The 26,482-nt window shown below is 42.7% G+C and overlaps 2 protein-coding genes and 1 pseudogene across 2 annotated transcripts; 1 reads left to right on the top strand and 2 right to left on the bottom strand.

Moving 5' to 3' along the window:
- On the top strand, positions 1–699 carry LOC133758640 (large ribosomal subunit protein eL14-like; annotated as a pseudogene).
- A 1,665-nt stretch (positions 700–2,364) lies between these two features.
- On the bottom strand, positions 2,365–3,303 carry LOC133758882 (olfactory receptor 2H1-like). The gene has a single exon (XM_062190016.1). The coding sequence runs from the start codon at positions 3,301–3,303 to the stop codon at positions 2,365–2,367; it is 939 nt and encodes a 312-aa protein (XP_062046000.1).
- A 20,419-nt stretch (positions 3,304–23,722) lies between these two features.
- Positions 23,723–24,736, bottom strand: LOC133758883 (olfactory receptor 2T29-like). The gene has a single exon (XM_062190017.1). It carries the CDS (start codon positions 24,734–24,736, stop codon positions 23,723–23,725), a length of 1,014 nt encoding a protein of 337 aa, XP_062046001.1.
- Between the last annotated feature and the right edge of the window lie 1,746 nt (positions 24,737–26,482).

Here is a 26,482-nt window from a genome sequence, read left to right on the forward strand (position 1 = left end):
GACATGGTGTTCAGGTGCTTCGTGGAGGTTGGCCGAGTGGCCTACGTCTCCTTCGGGCCTCAGGCCGGGAAGCTGGTCGCGATCATGGATGTCATTGACCAGAACAGGGCCTTGGTTGATGGACCCTGCACCCGGGTGAGGAGACAGGCCATGCCTTCCAAGTGCATGCAGCTGACTGACTTCATTCTCAAGTTTCCACACAGTGCCCGCCAGAATATGTCCGAAAGGCCTGGGAGAAGGCAGACATCAATATAAAATGGGCAGCCACACGATGCGCCAAGAAAATTGAAGCCAGAGAAAGGAAAGCTAAGATGACAGATTTTGACCGTTATAAAGTCATGAAAGCAAAGAAAATGAGGAACAGAATACTCAAGAATGAAGTCAAGAAGCTTCAGAGGGCAGCTCTGCTGAAAGCTTCTCCCAAAAAAGCCCCTGTTGCTAAGGGTGCTGTAGCTGCTGCCGCCGCCGCCGCCGCCGCTGCAGCTGCCAAGGTTCCAGCGAAAAAGGTGACCACTGCGGGCAAGAAGGCTGCAGCCCAGAAGGCTCTGGCTCAGAAGGCTCCTGCCCAGAAAGCCGCAGGCCAGAAGGCAGTGCAGCCTCCTAAAGCTCAGAAGGGCCAGAAGCCTCCAGCCCAGAAAGCACCTGCACCAAAGGCATCTGGCAAGAAAGCATGAGAGGCTGTTAAAGTGATAAAGACTCTTTATGGAAAAAAAAAAACTGAAAAAAGATAATTTATAAACTATTTATTTTCTAATTTGAGAATATTCAGCTTATAGAAGTTATGTGGCTTCAGAAATAATTTATGTTCCTCAAAAATTAACTGTAGAACTAATATTATTCATCATCCAAATATATATATATAGTATATTAAGATTTATTTATTTATTTGAAAGTCAGAGAGAGAATGAGACACAGAAAGATCTTCCGTCCACTGGTTTATTCCCTATATGGCTGCAACATCCAGGCCAGGCTGAAGCCAGGAGCTTCACCTGGGTCTCCCACGTGGGTGGCCTGGACCCAAGAACTTGGACCATTTTCTGCTGCTTTGTCCAGGCCATGAGGAGGGATCAGGATCAGAAATGGAGCAGCTGGAACTTGAACCACTGTCCATACAGGATGCTGGTGTCACAGTTGGCGGTTTTACCCTCTATGCCACAGTACCAACCCCCAAATATATTTTTAAGTTATCTTCTGGTAACATTTAATATTAGATTGGGATTTTTTAGATTTATTATTTACTTGAAAGTCAGAGTGACAGAGAGAGAGGGAGGCAGATAAATTTCCAACTGCTGGTTTACTCCCAAATGGTCACAATAGCTGGAGCTAGGCCAGGCCTAAGCCAGGAGCCCAGAACTCCTTCTGGGTCTCCACATAGGTGGCAGGGGCTCAAATATTTGGGCCATCTTCTGCTGCTTTCCCAGGTACATTAGCAGGGAACTGAACTGAAAGTGGAACAGCCAGGATGCAAACTAGTACTCTCATGTAAGATATGAGCATTGAAAGTGGTGGCTTAACCCATAATGCCAGTCCCAGGATTTGTATTTTATTGTTTATCAAGGACATGCAAAATCACAGAAATAATGGATAAGTCATTTTTATATTATACTCACAACTTTTTAAAAGATGTTTATTTATTTGAAATTCAGAGTTACAGAGAGATACTCAAAGAGAGAGAGAGGGATAGGGAGAGGGGGGGAGAGAGAGAGAGAGAGAGAGAGATCTTCCATCTGCTGGATGGAAGAGCTAGGAGCTAGGAGTTTGTGTCGATTTAAATTTTTAACGGGAAAAAAGCGGAGAACCCTGGGAAGGGCTTAGTTCCTTTGCTTCTCGGGGGAAGTTCTGGGAATCGCTCTCTGCTCTTTCATAGAAACTCAGCCTGTCCACGCCTCCCGAGGCCTGCGTCACATTCGACACGTGGCTCCGCCGGCTCGGCGCAGTCGATTTTCTCGGGACCCTGCGTGTGGGAGGGGTTGCTTGGGCCGAGCCCGCCCCTTTCTGTGCACCTAGCGCTGCCCGCCCCGCTTGTGTCTGAGATCGTGTATGTCCAAATAAAGCCTCCTAGCTCTGGACGGCCAGAGCTAGGAGCCAAGAACTTTACCCTGGTCTCCCACGTGGATACTGGGGCACAAACACTTGGTCCATCTTCTTCTACTTTCCCTAGGCCATTAGCAGGGAGCTGGATCACAAGTGGAGCAGCCAGGATATGAACTGGCACCCATATGGGATGCCAGCATCACAGGTGGTGGCTTAACCCACTATGCCACAACACTAGCTCAAAATTCACAACTGTTGATTCAGAGACCTGAAAGGAGATTGGGTCCATGTCATGACTTACAGCATCCTTCCTGGTTCAGCGATTTAATATCAGTATTTCTTTAAGCAGATCCCCTTTCTCAGCATCCTTTGAAGAGCATCCTTCACCTCTTTGTTCCTCAGGGTATAGATGAGAGGGTTCAGCATGGGTGTGACCACAGTGTAGAAGAAGGTGAAGAACTTGCCATATTTGGAAGAGAAGTTGGTCTTAGGGTCTGTGTACACCATTGCCACTGTCCCATAAAACATGAAGACCACAAGGAGGTGGGAGGAGCAGGTGGCAATGACTTTCTGCCTCCCCTCCTCTGACTTCATTTTCCCCACTGCTTGAGCTATACGGCCATAAGAAGTCAGGATCAACCCCACAGGCACCATGGTGAAGATGACAGCAGAGATGGTCAACTGCCACTCATTGATCGAGGTGTCACCACAGGCCAGGCGTATGAGCACAGGAATCTCACACAGGAAGTCATCCAGGCGGTGATGGGGGCAGAAGGGCAGCTGGAGTGTAACAGGAGATAAGATAAGTGACTCTGTCAGACCTGACATCCAGGCCATGAGTGCCAGCTTCCAACAGAGTGGACGGTGCACAATGGTAGTATAGCGCAGAGGCTGACACACAGCAATGTAGCGGTCAAAGGCCATGGCCACCAGCAAGATGCACTCTGTAGCACCAACACAGAGGAACACACAGAGCTGCATGACACAGCCTGCATAGGTGATGCTCTTGTCTGGCCCCCACAGGTTTGACAGCATCTGGGGAACACAGGCTGTGGCCAAGCAGAGATCCAAAAAGGAAAGATTGCTAAGAAAGAAGTACATGGGGGTGTAGAGACGAGGGTCCATGCATGAGAGCAAGATGATGGTTGAGTTGCCCAGGATAGTCACGAGGTACAGCATGATCACAATCCAGAAGAGAACTGACTCTACCTGGGGCCATTCAGAGAATCCAAGAAGGATGAAGCCCACTGGGAAGCTCTCATTGGTCATTTCTGTTGCATTTTCATTGGGTTTTGGATGGAATGTTAAGTAAAGTTTTACAGATGAATTTTGTAGACAGACTCTACTGCTGTTGTTTAGAAAAAAACCAACAATATTACATTTCTAGGAGCCCTTAAATAGGATATATTGGTGCTTTCCTTTATATTAAATAAAAAAATACAGTATCTTCCTCTCCACAAGGCTGCATTGTTTGCAACAAGTGGATGTTTTCAGGATAAGACCACTTGCAATTCATCTCCAAGGTCTGAAATCCAACATCCCCAATAGACACCACCATGCATTCACTAAAAGCTACTTAAATCTTCCTCCAAGACTGTCTTTTCAGCTATGTTTGTAGAAGCTGTCTATACAATTTAGAATAGAATGTTGAACACAGTTATAATTTAAATATGTATTCTCCAAAATTAGTGGGTTATTATTTGCATTGTTTGAGAATATTAAAAGGAACACTTGAGATAGTGATTGTCTCAGAAACAAGGCTTTTTTGATCTCACTAACTGGTGATGTATAATTTAGAACATGAGAGCTTAATTATGTTATTACTCTCTGAGTGTCTAAGTAAGCAACTTGACCTAGGAGACACAATCTAGTTTGCATACCTGGTTAATTTGCTATAAATACATGAATTTAAGCTAATTTAAGTAAATGTCTTAAAAATTCCAAGTACTATTTTTGTCTGAGAAATGATTACAGCTCTCACCTCAGAAGAATGAACCACAAATTAAACTTAATAACAGTTTAATAGTTCCTGCTATCTTTCAATACAAAACTCCAAACACTATTAAAGCCAGTAAAAGGAAAAGCACTATAATCAAGCCTAACTCTTGTCCCACAAAATATCCACTATTGAAATTATCAGTAATCAGTTTGGCGTAATAAATGATTTTCTTTTTTATTTAATTATAGCCTAAGTAGATCCTTTTTTACAATTTGCAGCTACTTATTATTTTAAAGATTTGACAGACAGAAACTGACAAATGGACAGAGACATTTCTTCTATTTGCTGTTCACTCCCCAAATGCCTGCAACATCCAGGGCTGGGCCAGGTGGAAGCCAGGGACTCAGAGATCAGTCCAGGCCTCCCACATGCTGACAGGGACACAACTACTTGAACCATCATCCTTGCCTCCAAGGATGCATGGAATTGGAAGCAGAGCTAGGATGGAAACTCAGGTTTTCCAATGTGGAATGCAGGCATCCCAAGTAGCATTTTAACCACTGCATCAAATGCCTGTCTCTAAATGAATTTCAGCCAAGAACCAACAGTCATTAGCTAGAAAATACTAACCTGGAACATTGGATTTGGTGTGCATTTTCCTGGAATACTAATTTTCCTTCTTCTTGGGATTGTAGCATAAGTCAAAGGAAATCAAGAGTGTGAAAAGCAAGGAACCAAAAAACAATAACATTAGATAAAAGAAAATTACATTAAAAATTGTGATTATTAGATTTGAAAATGGAAAAACTGAAAAACTGGAGAAGAATATGAGAGACTGTTCCTAGTCATCAGCATCTTCCCAGGTGTTTATTCCATGTCTGCTGTCTGCGGGGCGCTCTGCTAGGATGTGAGAACACACAGTGAGCAGAGAGGAATTGACTGCCTTGTAGAGCTCATGGGCCTGTGGGTGACAAGAGAGCCAGTCAACAAGGAGCAAATAAATGCATCCTAAAGACTCAAGTTTCAGGTGCTGGGTTCTGTAAGTGAAAACCCATCAGGGCACAGTAATTGAGTAGCATAATGGAGGAATCAAGAGCCAGGGAGATCATTTGATGCAGGGAAAACAAAGGGCACAAAGTCTTATGCTGAAGAAGTGCATGTACTCCACTAAGTCCAGTGTGGCAGAGGAAAAGGAAGAGTGACTTTTGCTGGTGGTCAGGGACCTCTGCTGCATTCTCATGAGCCCTGAGTGAGTTCACCACCCTCAGCCGCAGAAACTGCGCTGGGTGCTGTGAGACAGTGCCTCTCCCTCTGTTGCCTGCATCCCCACAGCACTTGGCTCACCTGTTCACCTGTGCTGGGTCACTGTGCAACACTCCAGGATTGGCATGTGGACAGGAATGTGCCTTTGCACTTCTGACTTTTGGTTCTGAGATGATACCACAGATTCAAGCTGTCCTTACATAAGGGAAAAGTAAATTCAGATCAATGGCATATGTGACATTTTTGTTTAGAATTATATTAAGTGATTTTGGTAAGATATTATCTTTTTTGCTCTCTAAATGTGTTTAATGAGCATTGTAGGTAATTAAGGCACATATGAAAATACAAGAAATTAAACACCTGTAATCCCACTCTCAAATATTATTTACTACAAAATTTTTGTTTTTTATTTTCAACATATGTTAATGAATTACATATAAATATATGAAAGATATGGAAAAAAATCATGCTGTTTACAGCTCCTATTTCACTAAATATTTGAATTGTGTACATGTTAAATACTTTTAGAAATATCAATCTTGAATTTAAAGCTTCAGAGTATTCTGCCTTAGAAAAAGACGTTATGTTACATCTTGTCTTTTACTATAAATGTAGATGTCTTCCAAATATTTACTAATCTAGAACAACACTAGGATGAATATCTGTGTAAAGAATTCCTGGGTTCTGGGCTTACATTCTTTACTAAAAGTGTCCCTTTCTGAACCACACTGAGGCTGCCTGCATTGAGGGTGCCCATAGTGACCCACAGCACCTCTGGAGCCCTTTGCTTTGTCCTCAACACTTCTGAAGTCATCCTGTTCCCTCTCTCTAATTCTGCAAGTCCAAAGGGGCCCCTATATTGAATTAAATGAGCATATTAATTATTGTGTTTACAAGTCACTTGTGCTTCCAAGACATTTGTAAATTCGTTCTCACCAAGATGTTTGTGCCATCTGATGAACACTTAAGAGATTGTTACACATTATTGGCCTTTAAACTGACTCATCATGTAATCCACATAAGTTTCCAAATCAAAAATATTTAAGTGTGATTTATCTCCTTCATCTCCAGAATGTTGTTCTTTTCTCAAATCTCAATTCATTTTTCATGTTGCTGTCTTCATTGCTGTTGCTCAGGGTTTACAAAGTGTCCACTGATACATTTGAGTAGTTTCTTAATGTTTTCATTTCCTACATCTAAGCTACTCATCAGCATTAATTCTGAGGTGAAATGAGATCTAAACTTCATGACTTACTTGCCATTAAATTCCCAGTGTGTGTGACCAGAGGAGCCTGTCTCAGCTCCTGGCATCACAGATCATCTTTGCTGTGCTCACAGCTGGAGTCACACACCTCATCTTCATAGTTGTGGGAAAACTAACCAATCTGTTTTATCAGATTATGGAACCATAATCTGTCATTATGTTTTAAGTAATAAGTACATAATATAAATGTTATTTCTAAGTAGGCCATGATTTCATTAAGATTGACTCTGATTCTAATTATATATTCTAATTATACACACACACACACACACAAAGATGAAGTATCCACAAATGTGGAATAAATTAAACTATGGTGCACTTTACAACAGCAGCTTGTTAAAAAACTCACTACCCAATGCATCAGGAGAGGTTTCTGAAATTCACTGCTGTGAGATGAGAAATGAAATCACATGCAGTGATAATCCTACAGCAGTCATAAAAACAGCTATTAGTGTTTGTGTGTGTTGTAATATGCAAATTCCACAATAAATCTACAACATAGGATCCCTGAAACTGAATAGAGCATGATGATAATTTTCATCTTAAAACACATCCTGTTTCACAAGGTATGACAGAATTTCACACAAGCCCCCTTCAAGTCCAGGGACCTGTTATGCCTTCTGAGGTTATGCTTGTCTGCCCTTCCCTTATTCATTTTCTACCCTCTCCATCTCAGAATGTGAGCAGCTCACCTGGGGTGGACAGAGCAGATCGTCGGCAGCCTACCCAGCTGGGAGTTCCCTGATGATGGTCCTCTCCTTGGGATCTTACCACAGACTTGCCAATCTGGGGATGCCCCCCAGTGAAAGAGATTTCAATGTAAACATTAGGAAGGGGGAGAGAAGGTGACTCCCTTTTTATTTCCACTAAGGGGAGGGCACAAGGAGCATAAGGCAGCCAGCCATCCCCAGGAGGTCCCAGGGACTGCTGACATCACAGTAATCAACTGCCAGTCCCAAAATATTGCAGAGACCCAGCACATGAAACATGCTTCCCTTACTTTCAGGAAACGAAATGAGCCATTACTTTACCTCTTTTCAGTTGACTGTTGACTCCACATTTATCATTTTGAGGGAGTAGGAACATTCAAGATCCTTCCTTGTAACTATTTTGAAATACACAATACCTGACTATTAACTATATTCACCAACTGTGCTCTAGAGCACCGGATTTGTTCATCCTGTCTAACAGTAACATTGCAGTCATGGACAACCTCACCCCATCAGGTCCTCCCTATCCAGCCTCCGGTGACAGCTATTCTGTTTTCGACCTGTATGAGAGCAAATGATTTCAATTCCTGACATATGTGAGATCATGGAGTACTTGTTTTCCTGTGCCTGACTTACTTTCTTAATGCCTCCACATTCATCCACATTGTCATAAAGCACACTATTGCTTTTGTATTATTATTGAATAGTGTATTGTTGTATATATGAGCCACATTTTCTTTATCACACAAGTAATTCTGTTTCTTGACTATGGTGAATAGTGTTATTCTGATTATAAGAATGCAGATGTCTCATCATTATAATGATTTTGTTTTCTGTAGATACGTACCCAGGAGAGGGATTGCTGGGTCATACAGTAGGTTTGATTTTAGTTTCAGGGGAACTACTCCACTATACTGTTTTACATAATGGTATCCTAATTTACATTCCCAATGAAAGTGTGTAACAGTCCTGTTTTCTCTGTGTTCTTGCCATCATTTATTGAAGAGCCAAAGTGACTCCATTTTAAAACAATAAAAAAAGCAGCCTCCGTTTCCCATAGCAGACCCGAGTCCTTGTAAAAGCAGGTATTCAGGGATTCCAGAGATATCAAAGCTTACCAGGGACAGCTAGCTTGGTAGACCAAGGACAGCACAGTAGAGATTGCTAAACAAAGTAACTCCCTGTACCCAAAGCTTCTGTGCTGTAAGCCTCTGCTAATATAACTCCTTTTTCCTGCTGATGTAGCCTTTTTTTCCTTTAAAAACTCTCCCAAATACCGGGGCCTCATTCCTTCCTCTGCCGGTTTGTTGGATGGGGTCCCTGTCGCAGCTTGCACTCCAGAATAAACCTTGCTTTTTGCAGTTTGGTGTGATAAACTCTCTGGGGGTCTCTGCGGGGATCTAACAATCTGGGCACAACATAAATTGGGGGCTCATCTGGGATCCAGATCCCCAAAAAGCCCCACAGTGACCTCAACCCGAAGGTTTGCTCCAGTCAATTGGGTGAGTTCATTAGTCTATTTGTTCATTGTTTAACTATGTCTAAGTCTGAATCTGTAGCATCGGCCACCGTTGCATCTGTATTCTGAATCTGTGGAGGGTCACTGCCCTAGTGGATGCGCTCGCAGGGTACACCCCGGAGGAAATGGGAGATGTCCCGATTCCTCATCTGGGACCTGGGAAGGTCCAATCTGTATCTGGGGACGAAGAGGGACTGCTGCAGAGTTCTCATCCCATCCGTATGGAATTTGATCTCCATCAAACTCCTGGAGGTTCACCCTTGGAGGCTCCTGGAGGTTTGCCTTCAGAGCAGTCAAGACCTTCTCTTTTTTTTTTTTTTTAATTTTTTTATTTTTGACAGGCAGAGTGAACAGTGAGAGAGAGAGACAGAGAGAAAGGTCTTCCTTTTTGCCATTGGTTCACCCTCCAATGGCCACCGCGGCTGGCGCGCTGCGGCCTGCACACCACACTGATCCCATGGCAGGAGCCAGGTGTTTATCCTGGTCTCCCATGTGGGTGCAGGGCCCAAGCACTTGGGCCATCCTCCACTGCACTCCCTGGCCACAGCAGAGAGCTGGCCTGGAAGAAGGGCAACCGGGACAGAATCCAGCACCCCGACCAGGACTAGAACCCAGTGTGCCAGCACCGCAAGGCGGAGGATTAGCCTGTTGAGCCACGGCGCCGGCCAAGACCTTCTCTAATAAAACGATCTGAATCTGTCCACGAAAATTCTGTATGGGCCCCGTGTTTGTTCATTTTTTTGTTAAGTGATGTTTATGTATTTCTGTTGACAACTGACTTGACAGAACATGGGGGCGACTCCATTCTCTCCACTGGATCTAACTCTTGCACAGTGAAAAAATTTTTTAAAAGTGGCTCATAATAATGTAGGTTAAGGGCTGGGTTGGTTGGGCTGCAGCATGAAGCAGGGCTGGGCTTGCGCTACAGCTGGATGAGGCACTGCCCCCTCCCCACCTAGGGAGCCTGCAGCAGTGACTCTGTATGTGAGCCTGGGCCCTTCTTGTGGATCGTCCCGGCTGCAACGGGGGTTGCAGCCACCTTTGGGGAGCCTGGCCTCCCAGGGTCGGGGTGTGAGGAAGAGACCTGTCGCCTTTTCCCCCCGTGCAGTGGTGCCGCGCAGGAGTGCGGTTCCCCCCACTCCCCAGTTGGGTCTGCCCCTGCGGCCCTGGTTCTACTCCATGGCTCACCTCAGACAGTGCCTAGCAGCTGACTTAGAACTGGTGCGGAGCAGGGGAATCCGACTGTTTAATTAAAACAAAGCATTGGGAGGGCCTGTGGCAGGTGTTGATGCGATGTGATTTCTGCCCAATGCTCTTAATGTCAAAGTGAAGAAATTCAATGAAGCATGGAGAAACCAGCGGGAGCCCCAGGGGGCCGGCTGCAGTGTCTGCTGAGCTCTCACTGGCCCTTAAAAATATGGGGGAGAGGGTGTAAATCTCATGTCGGGCCGTACCCATATCCACAGCAGGTCTCCAAGGTGAAGAGCCTCTGGCATGTTGGAACAATGTAAATATTAAAAAAGACAATTACAATTGTGTTAATTTCTGTAAAGGAGAGACTCCATGTCTATCGCCAGGCTCTGTTGGTGGGTCTCAAAGCGGCAGCAGGCACGATTGGAACAAAATTTGTATTTGACCTTAGAGACTAGCACGGACTGGGTAACTCTCCTCCCCCTTGCCTTATCTCAGAATTTGAACTTGATCTTAGAATCAAGTCTGGTCCAAAGTCTACTCTCCCTGTTTTATCAATGAAACAAATCGAGTATCCTACCTTTTTGATCGCTCTTCTGTTTTATCTCAAACAAGCCAGAAGATATTGCTTTGTAACTTGCTGAATTTATTTTGCAATTTTTTTTAACAAATTTCTTGGTGGTCAGTACTCAATGAAACAGTAATAGGTAATTAGCACTTGTTTTAGATAAATACAATTTTAATTTTAATTAAATTCAGGTAAAGATATATAATATCAGCATCTTAAGTCATTTAGGTGTAACTACTAATTTAAATTAGGTAAAGACAAATGAGATAAATGTGTCTAAATGTAAACTTTGGTACTTTCAACACCTTATGTTCTATAGAAAAACTACTTAAATTTGCTAACGTGTTTTCATAGATTGTCCATATAAAAAATAGTTCAACATCACTTAAAAGTAATTAATGCTAAAATTTGATGTGTTACCTTATTCAGAAATGTTGTCTTAATTTGTTTTTTTTTGTTTGTTTGTTTGTTTGTTTTTTAACTTTTATTTAATGAATATAAATTTCCAGTGTACAGCTTATGGATTACAATGGCTTCCCCCCCCCCATAACTTCCCTCCCACCCGCAACCCTCCCCTCCCCTCTCCCGCTCCCTCAAGATTCATTTTCAATTCTCTTTATATACAGAAGATCAATTTAGTATAAAGATTTCAACAGTTTGCACCCACATAGAAACACAAAGTGAAACATACTGTTTGAGTACTAGTTATAGCATTAAATCACAATGTACAGCACATTAAGGACAGAGATCCCACATGAGGAGCAAGTGCACAGTGGCTCCTGTTGTTGACCCAACAAATTGACACTCTAGTTTATGGCGCCAGTAACCATCCTAGGCTGTCGTCAGAAATGTTGTCTTAATTTGAAAATTACTTCATCCTGATGACTAGTTTACTCTAAACTGAAATAAAAATAATAAAATGTTTCAAGTAAGTTAAAAAGGATGTGTAAAAGTCACAAAAAGTTATAAAAAAAGAGATTTTTAAATATAAAAACTTTTACTGATTCTCTGTTAAAACAATAAGTTAAAGTAATCTATTATGTTCTGTTGATGTCTCTGTTAAATTCTAAGTGTTTAAAAACAACTGAGTTTTTATTAAAAGCTATGGGTTATTTAAATATGTGCTTAGTTTCAAACCTTTAAATAATCACCTTGTAACAATAATCAAATTTGGTCTGTATTATGTCATGATGTAAAATGGTATTAATACAAATGTCTAAAAATTGTAAAGTCTGGTAATCTAGTGCTATTAATCATAATGGTCATCTTGATGAAGGGGCCCCAGAGGCCTAAAAAAGTTAAGTGTGCCTTGTAAAATCCTACAGGTGCTTTCAAAATGCTATGTAAAGTAAACAAGTGTCTCTTGTTGGTTAACAAGTTTATAATTTTAAATATAACAACTTAAGGTCTTTTGTCATCCACAATTTTGTATATCAGATTTACTGTTCATAAAACTAAAACTGTTGGTTCTGTGTTTAACTGTCCTCCTATAGGTTGCAATGGACTTTTTCCAGCTACATCTATTGTATTCAGTACTTTGGGATGACTCTGTAAACTGATAAAGCCAATAATGTATTACAGGTACCAACTGGGAAAAAGTATAGTTAACTGAGGTTACTAAGATCAGTAAGTAATTCAAATCAATTGGTGATTTATAAAAAAGGTTAAAAATTTTAACAAATATCACTGAAACCGCTTTATTGTTCTGATGTATGTGATCCTGTAGTTTGCTGTGAAACTAAATGCATCTAGCTAATCAACTCCTCTGTATCATTTATGTATGTTTTTCTAATTTCTCTGCTGGTCTAAATGTTCTGTATACAAGAAAGTTATCTCAAGCGTTACATATTGCTGTAGAGCTTGATTATATTGTAATCTGTAACAAAATGTTTCCCGTAAGTTTAAACAGCTAAAGTTGATCGAAAATTCATGTAACCTAAATCTCTGTAAACTTGTTAAAAGAAAAAAAACTGAAAAAATTTTATGTACTTTTGCTTAACGGGCCATCAAAAAAGGAGGTACCTTTCTCTGAAGGGGGAGAGAACTTCCACTTTGACTATGACCTTGTCTAAATAAGATCGATGTCTGCGAACTCAAAAGGCTTCCATAGCCTTGGAAACTCATGACTAGAGCCTAGGGAGATTACTAATGCCATAAACAAGAGTGTCAACTTGTTAAGTCAACAACAGGAGTCACTGTGTACTTACTCCTCATGTGGAATCTTTGTCCGTAATGTGTTGTCCAATGTGAATTAATGCTATAACTAGTACTGAAGCAATATTTTACACTTTATGTTCTGTGTGAGTGCAAACTGATGAAATTTTTACTTAATATATACTAGATCAATCTTCTGTATATAAAGATAATCGAAAATGAATCTTGATGTGAATGGAATGGGAGAGGGAGTGGGAGATGGGAGGGGTGCAGGGGGGAGAGAATTTATAGGGGAGGGGAGCCATTGTAATCCATAAACTGTACTTTGGAAATTTATATTTACTAAATAAAAGTTAAAAAAATAAAAATAAAAAAATTTGCTGGTTAAACAAGCTACACCATGTTGGGTATTTAAGAGATGTTTCCAAGTACATGTATTCTTAAAATTTGTAAAGGATATTGACCCTTCTGATAAGTGTTTTCCTAAGTTGTTGTCTAATGATCAAATCTGCTTGCTAAGTTTTCATTTGATATTATTCTTAAAATGACTGTGCATGGAAGAGCTGCCCTGCCTTTTTGACCGTATTGCCATATATGATTATTCCTTGTGAGATTACTTGAATTAAAGACTAGAATAGGAAATTAAAGCCGCTGCCAGGCAACACCACACAGAGTAACGTATCTGTTTTGCTTCTGGTGGTGCAAGGTTTTTAAGCATGGCTGGTAACTGGTAAGATTTTGTAGTGGCTGGCGCCGTGGCTCAACAGGCTAATCCTCCGCCTTGCGGCACCGGCACACCGGGTTCTAGTCCCGGTCGGGGCACCGATCCTGTCCCGGTTGCCCCTCTTCCAGGCCAGCTCTCTGCTGTGGCCAGGGAGTGCAGTGGAGGATGGCCCACGTGCTTGGGCCCTGCACCCCATGGGAGACCAGGAGAAGCACCTGGCTCCTGCCATCGGAACAGCGCGGTGCGCCGGCCGCAGCGCGCTACCGCGGTGGCCATTGGAGGGTGAACCAACGGCAAAGGGAAGACCTTTCTCTCTGTCTCTCTCTCTCTGTCCACTCTGCCTGTCAAAAAAAAAAAAAAAAGATTTTGTAGTGACAATCTGGCAGTATCCTTGCGTAGCTATTTGGGTAAGGACATAAGTCAGTTCTGTTAAAGGTCAACCATGTTCAGGAATCAGAGTAACTCAGCCAAGCTAAATATTCATCAGAAACATGCCTATGAAAATAGACTTCTAGTCTAGGCAACAAAAATTAGAGGTGGGACTGAACACTCCCTTGACTTGCATTCTCTGGTCCACTTTAACAAGAACCAGGAGGAAAAGAGAGCTGGGCATCAGAAGCAATGTAAAGATGGGTGGCAGGCATATTGCAGGCAGCTCTGTACAGTGATCTGCCCCCAGGGAGACCCAGCAGACCAGACCACTGTGGTGGCTTTTGGTGTGGTAAGCCTGGGCTTCTGCAGAAGTCAGCATATAAAGAGCCCTGGGAGCTCTGCCAGCCAAGAGTTGGATCACTAAAAATGGACCTGCCTTGGAGTTGAAGGACTTCAAGTCAGAGCCACAGATCTTATTAGCTCTAAGCTGAAAAGCCCTTCACTTAGCCCAGCCTCAAAAGTGACCGCCACTGTTGAGAGAATGGCCAAGTAGGGTCAGTAACATTGCAGACAGAGCTATAAATTTCCTGTTGGAGATGACACCTACCTTTACCTGTCCAGCTCTTCACCCAGGCCAGGTAAGTAATAAAAGTCAACAGAGTGCCTTCCCCAAGGAGGTTCACACCTCCCTTAAAATGTTCCCTATGTAAAGAGAGATAGATAGGAGAGCGGCAAGATGGCGGAATAGGAAGGGAGCACATAGATAGTTCGGCAAGACACAGGTTAATAAAAGTGGAGATACTGCAGGGTCAAGGAAGAGTAGGGGATGAAACAGCAGAGGAAACTCTTCCGGAACTAGTGATTCACAGTGGACCTGCGTGGAGAGCGTGGGAGCCCAAGTTCGGGACACCAGTGGCAGACTCAACACAGCAGCGCTGGAACGCAAGGTGAGCAGAACCTCAATAGCCCAAGACATCAGTGGGCAAGCGGAAAGAGGAGGCTAGAGGAAATGAGGCTTGAAACTCCGTGGGGAAAAGTTCACCAGGCTAACTAGAAGAGAGAGAGGAAAAAAAAAAAAGTGACCAATACGGACACGAGTTTCTCTCTCTCCGCTCACCTCTCAAAGGCAAGCAAGACAAAGAGCAGGCGCCATTTTGGACATACATCATAAGCAGGGCGACCTCAGGTCTGCACCGGCCCTGAGCCTAGCAGAAACACCTGACTCTGGGGGGAGGGGTGAAATAACAGGAGATTAGCATCTAACTTGGCAACCCAGTGGGAGACTGCAGGAGAATTGGAGCCCACACTGAGGGCAGCAGAGATTCCCTGTGTGGTCCTTGGGAAAGAGCTTCCGATCTCTGGCTCCTGTGGGTATATCATTTGCCTGCTAACTACCTCCAATTACGTTCAGCTGTGCGGAATCACTTCCCTTTTGAATCAAAAAAAGAAAGAGATTTACCACACCTAACCTGGGAGTGTCATCTTTGACACACCCTCAACCCTGAGGAACCAAACACAGCTCTCAGTCCACACTCATCTCAAGCCTCTAAGGCTCCACCGAAAGCAGACAGTCCACTTAATATAGAGCCATAGTATGACAAGAAAAAACACCACAGTGAAGAAACCAAATATCTCCAACATGCCATACAACAAATGCAAAAACTGAGTTAACAAGAACAGGGAAGACACTATGATGCCCCCAAATGGACAAGACACCCCAATTCAAGATTATGAAGATGATGAGATCAAAGAAATGCAAGAAGCAGATCTCAAAAAATTGATAAGAACATTAAGAAGTTCTCAAAAACAAATTCTTGAACTAAGAAATCCTTAATGGACAAGATAGAAAATCTCTCTCGTGAAAATGAAATATTAAGGAGGAATCAAAATGAAATGAAACAACTAGTAGAACAAGAAACTGTGATAGTGACAAGAAATCATAATGAAATGAAGAATTCAATAGATCAAATGACAAACACATTAGAGAGCCTTAAAAACAGAATGGGTGAAGCAGAAGAGAGAATATCAGACTTAGAAGACAGAGAACAAGAAAGGAAACAGGCAAACCAAAGAAAAGAAGAAGAAATTAGAAATCTAAAAAATATTGTCGGGAATCTACAGGATACTATTAAAAAAACCAACATTCGGGTTCTAGGAGTTCCTGAAGGCATGGAGAGGGAGAAAGGATTAGAAGGCCTTTTCAGTGAGATACTAGCAGAAAATTTCCCAGGTTTGGAGAAGAAAAGAAGCATCTTAGTACAGGAAGCTTATAGAACCCCTAATAAACATGACCAAAAGAGATCCTCACCACGACACGGTGTAATCAAATTCACCACAGTGAAACATAAAGAAAAGATTCTAAAAGGTGCAAGAGAGAAACGTCAGATTACTCTCAGAGGATCTCCAATTAGACTCATAGCAGACTTCTCATCAGAAACTCTGCAAGCTAGAAGGGAATGGCGAGACATAGCCCAGGTACTAAGAGAGAAAAACTGCCAGCCCAGAATATTATATCCTGCAAAGCTCTTATTTATGAATGAAGGTGAAATTAAGACTTTTCATAGCAAACAGAAACTGAAAGAATTTGTTGCCACTCGTCCTGCCCTGCAAAAGATGCTTAAAGATGTGTTACACACAGAAACACAGAAACATGGTCACCAATATGAAAGAAGGTAAAGGAAGGAAACCTCACAGCAAAAGATCACAGGAAGCTCAATTTCTCTTTGACATAGAATTAAACTCTGATGCTCTGTTAAAGCAATGTGTTAAAGTAATCTATTATGTTCTCTTGATGTCTGTTAAATTCTAATTGTTCAAAAACAGCTGAATTTTTATTAAGAGCTATGGGTTATTTAAATATGTGCTTATTTTCAAAGATTTGAATAATCACCTTGTACCAATGATCAAATTTGTTCTATGTTATGTCATGATTTCAAGGAATCTTATTTCAACCAGATATTTTGGATTTTGAGCCTTCTTGGCATTCTTGACAGGCATTCAAAAAATCAAAGTTTCAAACAATCTGGTCTCTTAAATTTCCAGTAAATCCTGGACTTTGGTTTTTCCAGTTTGGGCCCAACTGAAAAAATCGAAGGACCTATGTCTCTCATCTTATAGAGACACCAACTAATCAGGCTATTTGGATTATATTAGAAGTACTGTCAAGATGTGATGTGGTACCAAACTTTAAGTTTCTATAATGGAAAATGCTATTAATACAAATGTTTGAGAATTAAAAAGTCTAATGATTTTGTGTTACTAGATATGATAGTTATCTTAATGAGAAAGCCCCAGAGGCCTAAAGGGTTAAATACTTGTAAAATCCTACAGGTGCTTTCAAAAATACTGTGAAGTAAGCAAGTGCCTCTTGTTGGTTGATGAGTTTATAATTTTAAACATGGCGACTTAAAGTCTTTTGTCATCCACAGTTATATATGATTTGCTGCTCATAAAACTAAAGTGTTGTTGGTTCTGTATTTAGCTGTCCTCCTATAGGTTCCTATGGACTTTTTCCAGCCACTTCTATTGTATTCAGTACTTTGGGATGGCTCTGTAAACAGGTGAAGCCAATAATGTATTAACAGTACCAACTGAGAAAGTATGGTTAACTGAGGTTACTAAAAACAAAAAGCAATTCAAATCAATTGGCAATCTACAAAAAGAGTTAAAGATTTTAAAAGCTATTGTTAAAATTGCTATATTGGTCTATTATGCTATGTTATATGTGTGTACATATTGTATGTCCACATGGGGAAATTTTATTAAGAGTTTTATTTTAAATGGCTTATAGATAAGATTGTCCATAAATTTAAGCTGCTAAAATCAATCAAAGATACATTTTAATTTGTGTGACCTGAATCTGTGTATCATATGTTTTAAACGTGTTGGTAGAAAGAAACTAAAAACATTTTAGATGGTTGTGCTTAAGTTTACTGGCTAAACAAACTACACCATGTTAGATATTTAAGAGGTGTTTTCAAATACATGATTCTTAAAATTTATAGAAGGCATTGGACCTTCTGGTAAATGTTTTCTTAAATTGTTATCTAATGGTTGAAACGGTTTGCTAAGTATTCATGTAATATTGCTAATGTCAGCAAGTGATCTAGGACTTGCTCCCTCATTTCTCTATTCTAAACCCAACTTGTTCTTTCATTTCTCTATTCTCTTCAAGGTAGGAAACTAATTCTATTATGGAGGAATCTGTATGATGCACAATTTAATCTTTAGACCTTATCAAAGAGATGGCTAACATTTTTCTATAATAGCATAGCCAAAATAAGAACTTAAATAATAATCTCATAGCTAGATTCACTTCGCCATCAGCGAAGTATACAGTAAGTAGAAAAAACCTCCCTTTCAGATCAAAGGGAAAGAAAGTTTTTAAGTGAGAATATAATTTTCCTCATGGGCATTGTCTACCTTAGAAAAACTACTACAGAACATGCCTGTGACTATAGACTTGTAGTTCAGGCCACCGAAGATTAGAGATGGGACTTGGGTACTCCCTTGACTTGCATTCTCTGGTCTGCTTTAACACAAACCAGGAGGAAAAGAAAGCTCGGCATCAGAAGCAATGGGTGGCAGGCCTATTAATGGCTGATCTGTACAGTGATCTTCCCTCAAGGAGACCCAACAGGCCAGTCCACTGCAGTGGCTTTCAATGTGGTAAGCCTGGGCTTCAGCAGAAGTCAGCTTGTGAAGAGCCCTGGCAGCTCTGCCAAGAGTTGGATCACTGGAAATGGACCTGCCCTGGAGTCGAAGGATGCCCAGGTCAGAGCCACAGATCTTATTTGCTCTAAGCTGAAAAGCCCTTCACTCAGCCTAACTTCCAAAGTGACCACTGCAGCTGAGGGGACGGCCAAGTAGGGTCAGCAACAATGCAGGCAGAACTGTAAATTTCTTGTTAGAGATGCCACCTGCCTTTTCCTGGCCAGCACTCCTCCCAGGCCAGCCAAGTAATGAAAGTCAACAGAGTGCCTTCCCCTAGGAGGTTCACACCTCCCTTAGGATATACCCCATGTGAAGAGATAGATAGGTCTGGGACTCTTAACTTACAAGGCCTAAAGCCCACCAGATTATTATCAAGCCCCTTCTGTCAGGTTCTATTTGCCTCTCAATCAGAAAAATTACTTGTAGCTTAGACAGCACCTTTCTTAGCTCCTCTAATAATGACTCTATCCTTTGATCTAGACCCTGTCTAGCGTACTTGGGCCTCATTCCTTCGTAATCATAACCTCTACTCTACCACCAATGGCTCTACTCCCAACCTGTGTGTACTGATGGTCCTCTTCCCCACTTAATGCTGTATAATTGTTCAAACCTGGTAAATGCCACTCTTAGGATCATTGGTTACTATCCTCACTCTGTCTTTTATGACCTTGTCTAAATATGATCAGAGTCGGCAAACTTGGAAGGCTTCCATAGCCTTGGCAACTCATGACAAGAGCCTAGGGTGGTTACTGGCGCCATAAACTAGAGTGTCAAATTGTTGGGTCAACAACAAGAGCCACTGTGCACTTGCTCCTCATGTGGGATCTCTGTCCTTAATGTGCTGTACATTTTGATTTAATGCTATAACTAGTACTCAAACAGTATGTTTCACTTTGTGTTCCTATGTGGGTGCAAACTGTTGAAATCTTTATACTGAATTGATCTTCTGTATATAAAGAGAATTGAAAATGAATCTTGATGTGAATGGAAGGGGAGAGGGGAGGGTTGTGGGTGGGAGGGAAGTTAGGGGAGGGGGAAGCCATTGTAATCCATAAGCTGTACACTGGAAATTTATATTCATTAAATAAAAGTTAAAAAAAAAAAGAAAGCAGTTTCAAGCATTAGATAACAAATATAGCAGTGTCAATACTAGCTTTTTAAACTCTTTAATTTTTTTTAATTTACCAATTGATTCGAATTACTTTTTTTTTTTACTTTTATTTAATGAATATAAATTTCCAGTGTACAGCTTATGGATTACAATGGCTTCCCCCTCCCATAACCGAATTACTTTCTGCTCTTAGCAACCTCAGGTAACCATACTTTCTCTCAGTTGGTACCTATAATACATTATTGGCTTCATCTACTTACAGCACCATCCCAAAGTACTGAATACAATAGAAGTGGCTGGAAAAAGTCCATCAGAACCTGTAAGAGGACAGCTAAACACAGAACCAACAACACTTTAGTTTTATGAGCAGCAAATCTGATATATAAAACTGTGAATGACAAAAGACTTTAAGTTGCCACGTTTAAAATTATAAACTTATTATAAACTCAACAAGAGGCACTTGCTTACTTCACATAGCATTTTTGAAAGCATCTGTAGGATTTTACAGAACATTTAACTCTTTAGGCCTCTGTGGCTTTCTCATTAAGATCCAAGATTTCTTTCGTAACCTCCTGTGACTTCCACACGCCCTCTTCAACTTACTTGAAACATTCCATCTTCTCCATTCCAGTCTAGACTAAACTAGACATCAGGGTGAAGTCAATCTTACAAACTTGTCTTTTCTTTATTCAAAATAACTCTTTCCTTTTAACCTTCCTTACTAAATGCACATTTCTATACTTGTGATGTTTTTCATCTGCAAATTTCCTTGCTTTATGTTTTGAAATAACCTGTTAAAAATCTCAAAATTAAGACATTTTTAAATAAGGTAACACATCAAATTTCAGCCTGAGTTACTACAAGCAATATTGAACTCTTTTCATAGACAGTTTATAAACTAACCCAAAAATTTTTTATAGAATATAACATGCTGAGTATACAAGTTTGCATTTAGACACATTTATCTCATTTGCCTTTATCCAATTTAAAGTAGCAGTTACACGTAAATGACTTAAGATGCTGATATAAAATTTGCTATCTGAATTCAATTAAAATTAAATTGCATTTATCTAAAACAAGTGCTAATTACCCATTGTTGTTTCACTGAGTACTGATTACCCAGAAACCTGTTAAAATAAATTGCAAAAATAAGTTCAGCAAGTCACAAAGCAATATTTTCAAAGGTAGTGATCTTCCTAGATTCAAAGAAAGGAAACCAGAGGAGGAGGCTAGAGAGCCATGTGTTCAGGAACAGGTCCTTTTAAAACTTTGCTGGAAGGCGGCCAGGGAAGCAGGAGCAGTGAATCCCATTAGGATGGGGCTGGGGAACTTGACATTGGTGGTTGGGCCACGTGGCTACCTGGCTTCCAGCAATGGTGGCAGGGAGAGGCAGGACATGGGGTGGGCAGGGCGGAAGAATGAGCATATGCAGGCGGGAGGTTCCTGGCTAGCTGTGGGATCCCCAGGAACTCAGGAGGGTCCAAAAAGGCAGAGGGTCAAAAGTTTGGCAGTAACACAGAAGAAGTGTCCTTATGAGGTGGGGGCCCGATCTTGGCCAGCAAGACCTGGGCCATGGAGCAGGCAGAGAGGAAATTAGAGGAGAAGAGGGTAGGATGGGAACGGAGGTTTCAGAAAGCCTGGACATAGGGGACCTCTGACCATTTTCTCTCCCTGCGGCAGAAATTCTCAAGGTAATTAGGCCATGCCTGGGTGGAGTAGAAGATTAGGCGTTTACTCCGTAGGTCCTGGGCCAGTTTCAGTTGCTTAAAGTTCTTTAGGAGGCAGGCCAAGGGGCATTTTGAGTCCCACCCTCAGGACTGGCCAGATCCCATGGTCTCCCCGGTAGCCCGGATCTACTAAAATTCGGTCAAGGCGTTCCCTGTCCTGGACTTCAGTAGGCAGATTAGAGGTCAGTCCTCTACAGGGCGAGATGTCTCCACAGCCACTGGGAGACTAAACAGCAGAGAACAGAGCCCATGATTTGGAGGTCTCTGTCCGGAAGGAGAGCTAGCTGGAGACCGCAGAGACTGGGCCAACCCAGAGGAGAGAGGGAGGGAGAGCAAGGGAGAAGTTCCTTACAGTTGGTCGAGCATGGTCCGTAGTCAGCCCAGGGCACCAGACAGGGTTAAGGAGCGAGGGGGCCTCAAACCTGGAAAGGGGAGGCACCAAACTCAGCTCCTGGGTTTCGGCAGCATCTGCAAGGTGTCTGAAACATAACAAATCTTCCCAGGCAGATGAATCAATTAATTCACAGGCTTTTATTGGGGTTCTGCTCCCTGGTGAGGTTCCCCTGTCCCAACAGAGCAACAGAGTGGGGACCGGGGAAGTCGCGCATCAGAGATTGGGAGAGCTCCTTTTATAGATTCAGGGCATGGGGTTTAAAGGTTGAGGTGGGTCTGATCCTCCTTGGTTGACCTTTAGGCACCCGCAGGGACCTTCACAAGAATTTTTCTTCCCCAAAAGTACAGGTAGGAACTTTCCATTCCCGGAAGTATAGGATTCCCTCCATGGGGATCCCAAAGCTACCAAGCCCTGCTTGCATAGCAGTAGGCAGTATGACCAAGTGTCCCTCCAAGAGAGAGGTAAGGTCCGGCCACCGGGAAGCCAAAGCAAGCTCGGGGAGTGTCCAGGCTCTCAACAAACTGCCCTTTCTAGTTGCCCTTCCATTCCTAACAGTCCCCCTGGAGTTTCAGCCTTAGTTAAGCTGTGGCTAGGGAGACTCTTTGTTCTCAGAGATGTGGGGTGCCGGATGATCAACAGTCACTCCCACAGATCCGGTCTCACTTGAAGGGAGGAATACTGACCTTTGATGTCTACTTAAAATCCCTTTGTGATTGCCAGAAACATTACTGGAGAAGCAAAGGGTCCTTGTCTTCGTGCAATAAAAAATTCAGGCATGAGACAGAGAGTAGTGGAAAGCAAAATAGCTAGGTTTATTAGGGTAGGAACATCTGTAAGAATGGATGGGCATCTCTCCAGACAGGACCTGAGAGGTAGTGAGTGCCTAGTTCACATTTACACTGGGATTTTTAAGGGGATGGGTTTTGCATTCCCTCCCCCTCTCCTTCTTTTCCTCCCAGAACAAAGGACTTTTTGGATGTAAATATGAAAAATTCCTTTCTGAGTTTTACCCCCTGAAGTTATCAGACAGAGGAAGCCTGGCTGGCATTGCCTCACCTTAGAGGAAGGATGTTTATCTGGTAGAAGGGGCAGGACCTCCTGGAAAGTCACCAGGATCCAGGCAGGACATTTGAAATGCAGAATCTGGGCTGCACCTGGAAGGTTATCGGGATGACTTTGAGATGTTGATACTGGACCACTGTAGATGTCAATTCCTTAGGTCTTTGTCACACACACATAAGCTCATTTCTGACTTCCTACCTAACATGTTGACATAGTGAAAGACTGGATGCTTGGTGCTCTCCTGTACTTTTGTGTAGTACACACTTCATTCCTAGCTCCAGTGCTGCCTGGGGCAGGGACCCTTCTCTCAATCCTCCTTCCACTCAGGGCTGATTCTTTCCACACAGCCTTTGCCTTTGCCTTTGCATGCGTGGATCCTATAACTACCGTGCAGCACTATGATTTCAGAGGCAACACCGGCAGAAGCCTGCATGGCTGGACCAGGCAGGAAAAAGGCATCCCTCAGAACAGTGGTCACAAGGCTGGATTGCCTCTGGTGATTGGCAAATGGAAATGAGCCAGATTTCTAAGACATTCTGCACTGCCACCAAGCAGAAAGTAGGAACTCAAGACCAAGGAAAAACAGTCTGATTTTAAATTCGTTATTGCTACATTATTTTCAGATCTACAGAAAACTGCAATACATGATTAATGTCCATACATCCTTTGCCCAGACTCACCCATGTTACTGTGTTACCCTTTTTCCTTCTTCCTCTCTCTCTTCCTCATCAGGTGCACATTTCTTGACCTCTCTCTTCCACCAAAGAGGTCATTATTTGTTTCCTAACAATATGAATATCGTCCCACTGGATTGGAAATACTACACCGATACAATGCCGCCATACGAGGATTTTGAATACACAAGGAGTATAAATGAAAAGCTTCCATGAACAAGGAAACAATTCTTCAAAAATGGGTGACTATTACATGAAAATTGATTCTATAAGATCCTGAGGAATAACATCAGAACTAGGATGCTACACATCCACTTGTGGAGAGAATGAAAAGAAGCCGTTAGTGTGCCAATTCCCTACTGAACTATTTCCTCCATGGCAGCACTCACTCAGCGTTTTCCTCAGAGCCCTGGTAACATCCTTGTTCCTAAAACTGTAGATTAAGGGGTTCAACCCAGGAGTGATTATGGTGTAAAATACAGTCACCACCATGTCCTTCTCAGGAGAGTGGTAGGAGCTGGGGAGCATGTAGCTATAGATGGCAGTCCCATACATGAGAATGACCACGGTCATATGGGAGGAGCAGGTGGCAAAGGCCTTCTTCCTGCCCTCTGTTGAGTTCATCCTGTGGATGGTGAAGAGGATGAAGGAATAAGAGCTTGAAATAATTGTGACAGGGATGAGGAGCATGAGGACACAGCACAGGTACATGAGGCTCTCATACAGGGAAGTGTCCGAGCAGGAGAGCTTGATGACAGCAGGGACCTCACAGAAGTAGTGATGGATCTCATGCGACCTGCAGAAGGGGAAGGTCATGGTGATGGGAGTGAGCATGAAGCCATCCACCGACCCCAGGAACCAGCAGCCAGAAGCCAGCAGGAGACACATCCTGTGGTTCATGAGGACAGGGTACCGGAGAGGATGGCAGATGGCCACAAAGCGGTCGTAGGCCATGGCAGCCAGAAGGAAGCATTCTGAACCACCTACAGTCAAGTAGAGGAACATCTGCACCCCACATTCAGGGACTGAGATCTTGTTCATTCCCGTGACCTGGCCCAAGAGCATCCTGGGCACAGTGACACAGATGTACACCGTGTCCATGAGGGACAGCTGGCTGACGAAAAAGTACATGGCCGTGTGCAGGTGGGCATTGGAGTGTATCAGCAGGATGAGCACAGTGTTTCCAGACAAGGCCATCAGGAAAACCACAAAAATGACCATGCAGAGAAGAGCAGGGTGCTGGGATTGATGGAAGAGTCCCACAAAGATGAAATACAGCTGCCCTGGGTGGGCGGCCATCCAGGTGGTGTTATCCATGAGGTCTCACCCCAGGGAAAGCTTCAGGGTTGATGAGATGCAGTCCCCTGCAGTGAATGCATAGGGTATGCACTGGGTGTGTAGGCACCAACCTAAGTGTGCTTAACCAGACAACTTCCTCCACACCTGTAGAGCTGCAGAATATAAACAGCCTGTAATTCAACAGATTCTTTTTAGAAAAGTAACCACCCACAATGATGAGCCAGTAACATCCTGAATTATGCTGAGGTTGCCACAGTGTGAGGGCACAGGCATGCTAACGGCAGGCAGTTTTGGTGACCAGCAGGTCCTGGAAGTGGGCTGAGCCACTGCCTGTGCTGTCACAAACACAGAACAAACAGAACCAAACTCCCTTTCCTAGGGTTTTTGCCATTGAAGTAAGATAAAGATCGAACTGGGATCTAAAAATCTCCCAGGAATATATTCCATATAAAAAGGACTGACAGAGTCACTGAGACAATCTGGCAAACCCTGATCCCACATCGGAGCCTCCTCAGCCCCGAGGACTGGGCAGCCCCAGGAGTTTCTGCAGCTGTGGCTAGTGAGGCTCATGGAACCAGGAGCAGGACCAGTCCTCACATGGGAATCACTCCGAGGACCCGAGGGACATGGGGCAGCCATGGAATGGCCAGCCCTCAGCCCACCAACCCCTCACCTGGGTGTAGACATAATGCCTGACCTCAGTATAGTGAGGATTAAGTGAGGTTAAGTGGTGGGAGTCCTTAGCATCGTGCTGGTTATGGGTAATTAACACACACCCCATCTATTTACACGGTGGCCTTGTCTACGTCACAGAACCTACCTGAGAGGAGAGTTAGTGTGTTGTCTTGTGAGACACGTCACTGCAGCCTCCAGTTTTAGTACCTGCTTGTACACATAAGATTTTGTTTTCAGAAATAAGATGGGAAAATATCCGCAAATAAGTAAACACAGCATACAACCCATTTGAAAAAAGAATTTGGGTTTGTTAATCTGTGTCTATGTATATATGTGGATTTATTTACTACATGTAAACATAAACTTTGAATGCATGTTTCCAGAACACATACAAGTGTTTATAAATACGTTATCACTGGCTTAACTCTGGCTAAGCCCAATTGTATGGAAAATTACATCTCTTCTTTCCAATCGGAGGGGTCCTCTACAAGCTCATGGAACAAGCGTGTTGTGAAAGACTAAGCACGCATTGGAAAACTGCTTTGCACCAAAATAGAGCCATCTTTAAGTTCTGTTTTCAGTGAACTTGCCAAGTGCTTGTGCTTCACAGGAGCTGTGACCGTTTGCACTGAGTCTTGGGGGAAGAGCCAGCACTTAGAGGGTCCCTGCCACTCACCACTGTGTGCCTGCAGATGCCACCTGCTGCATCCCTGCCACAGACCATCACTCCTGGAAGCAGAGATGCAGAGAGGAAACCCAAACCACCCTGCGATGTCTCCAGCCCTGGCTTGCTGCTCCTCCTCCCTGTGCCTGCCTCTGTGTTAGATGCTAAAGACAGATCTGGGACAAACTGAAACTCATGGCTCTAAAGGAGGCCACTGTCATTCTATTCAGGAAAAATTATGTAAACACATTAAAGGTAGAATTTCTAAACAGATACAAAATAAATTTAAAAATAGCAATGGACACATAATGCATTGGGCTGTACTGAAGAGAATCAATCATAACTTCTTCCACAGTGTCTCTTAAGGAGAGAAAACCTTTTCAAGTTTTTCATTTCTGACAGAGTATATGTTAAATTTGAGCAGC

Source organism: Lepus europaeus, chromosome 4 (assembly GCF_033115175.1).
Source record: "Lepus europaeus isolate LE1 chromosome 4, mLepTim1.pri, whole genome shotgun sequence".
Lineage (NCBI taxonomy): Eukaryota > Metazoa > Chordata > Mammalia > Lagomorpha > Leporidae > Lepus > Lepus europaeus.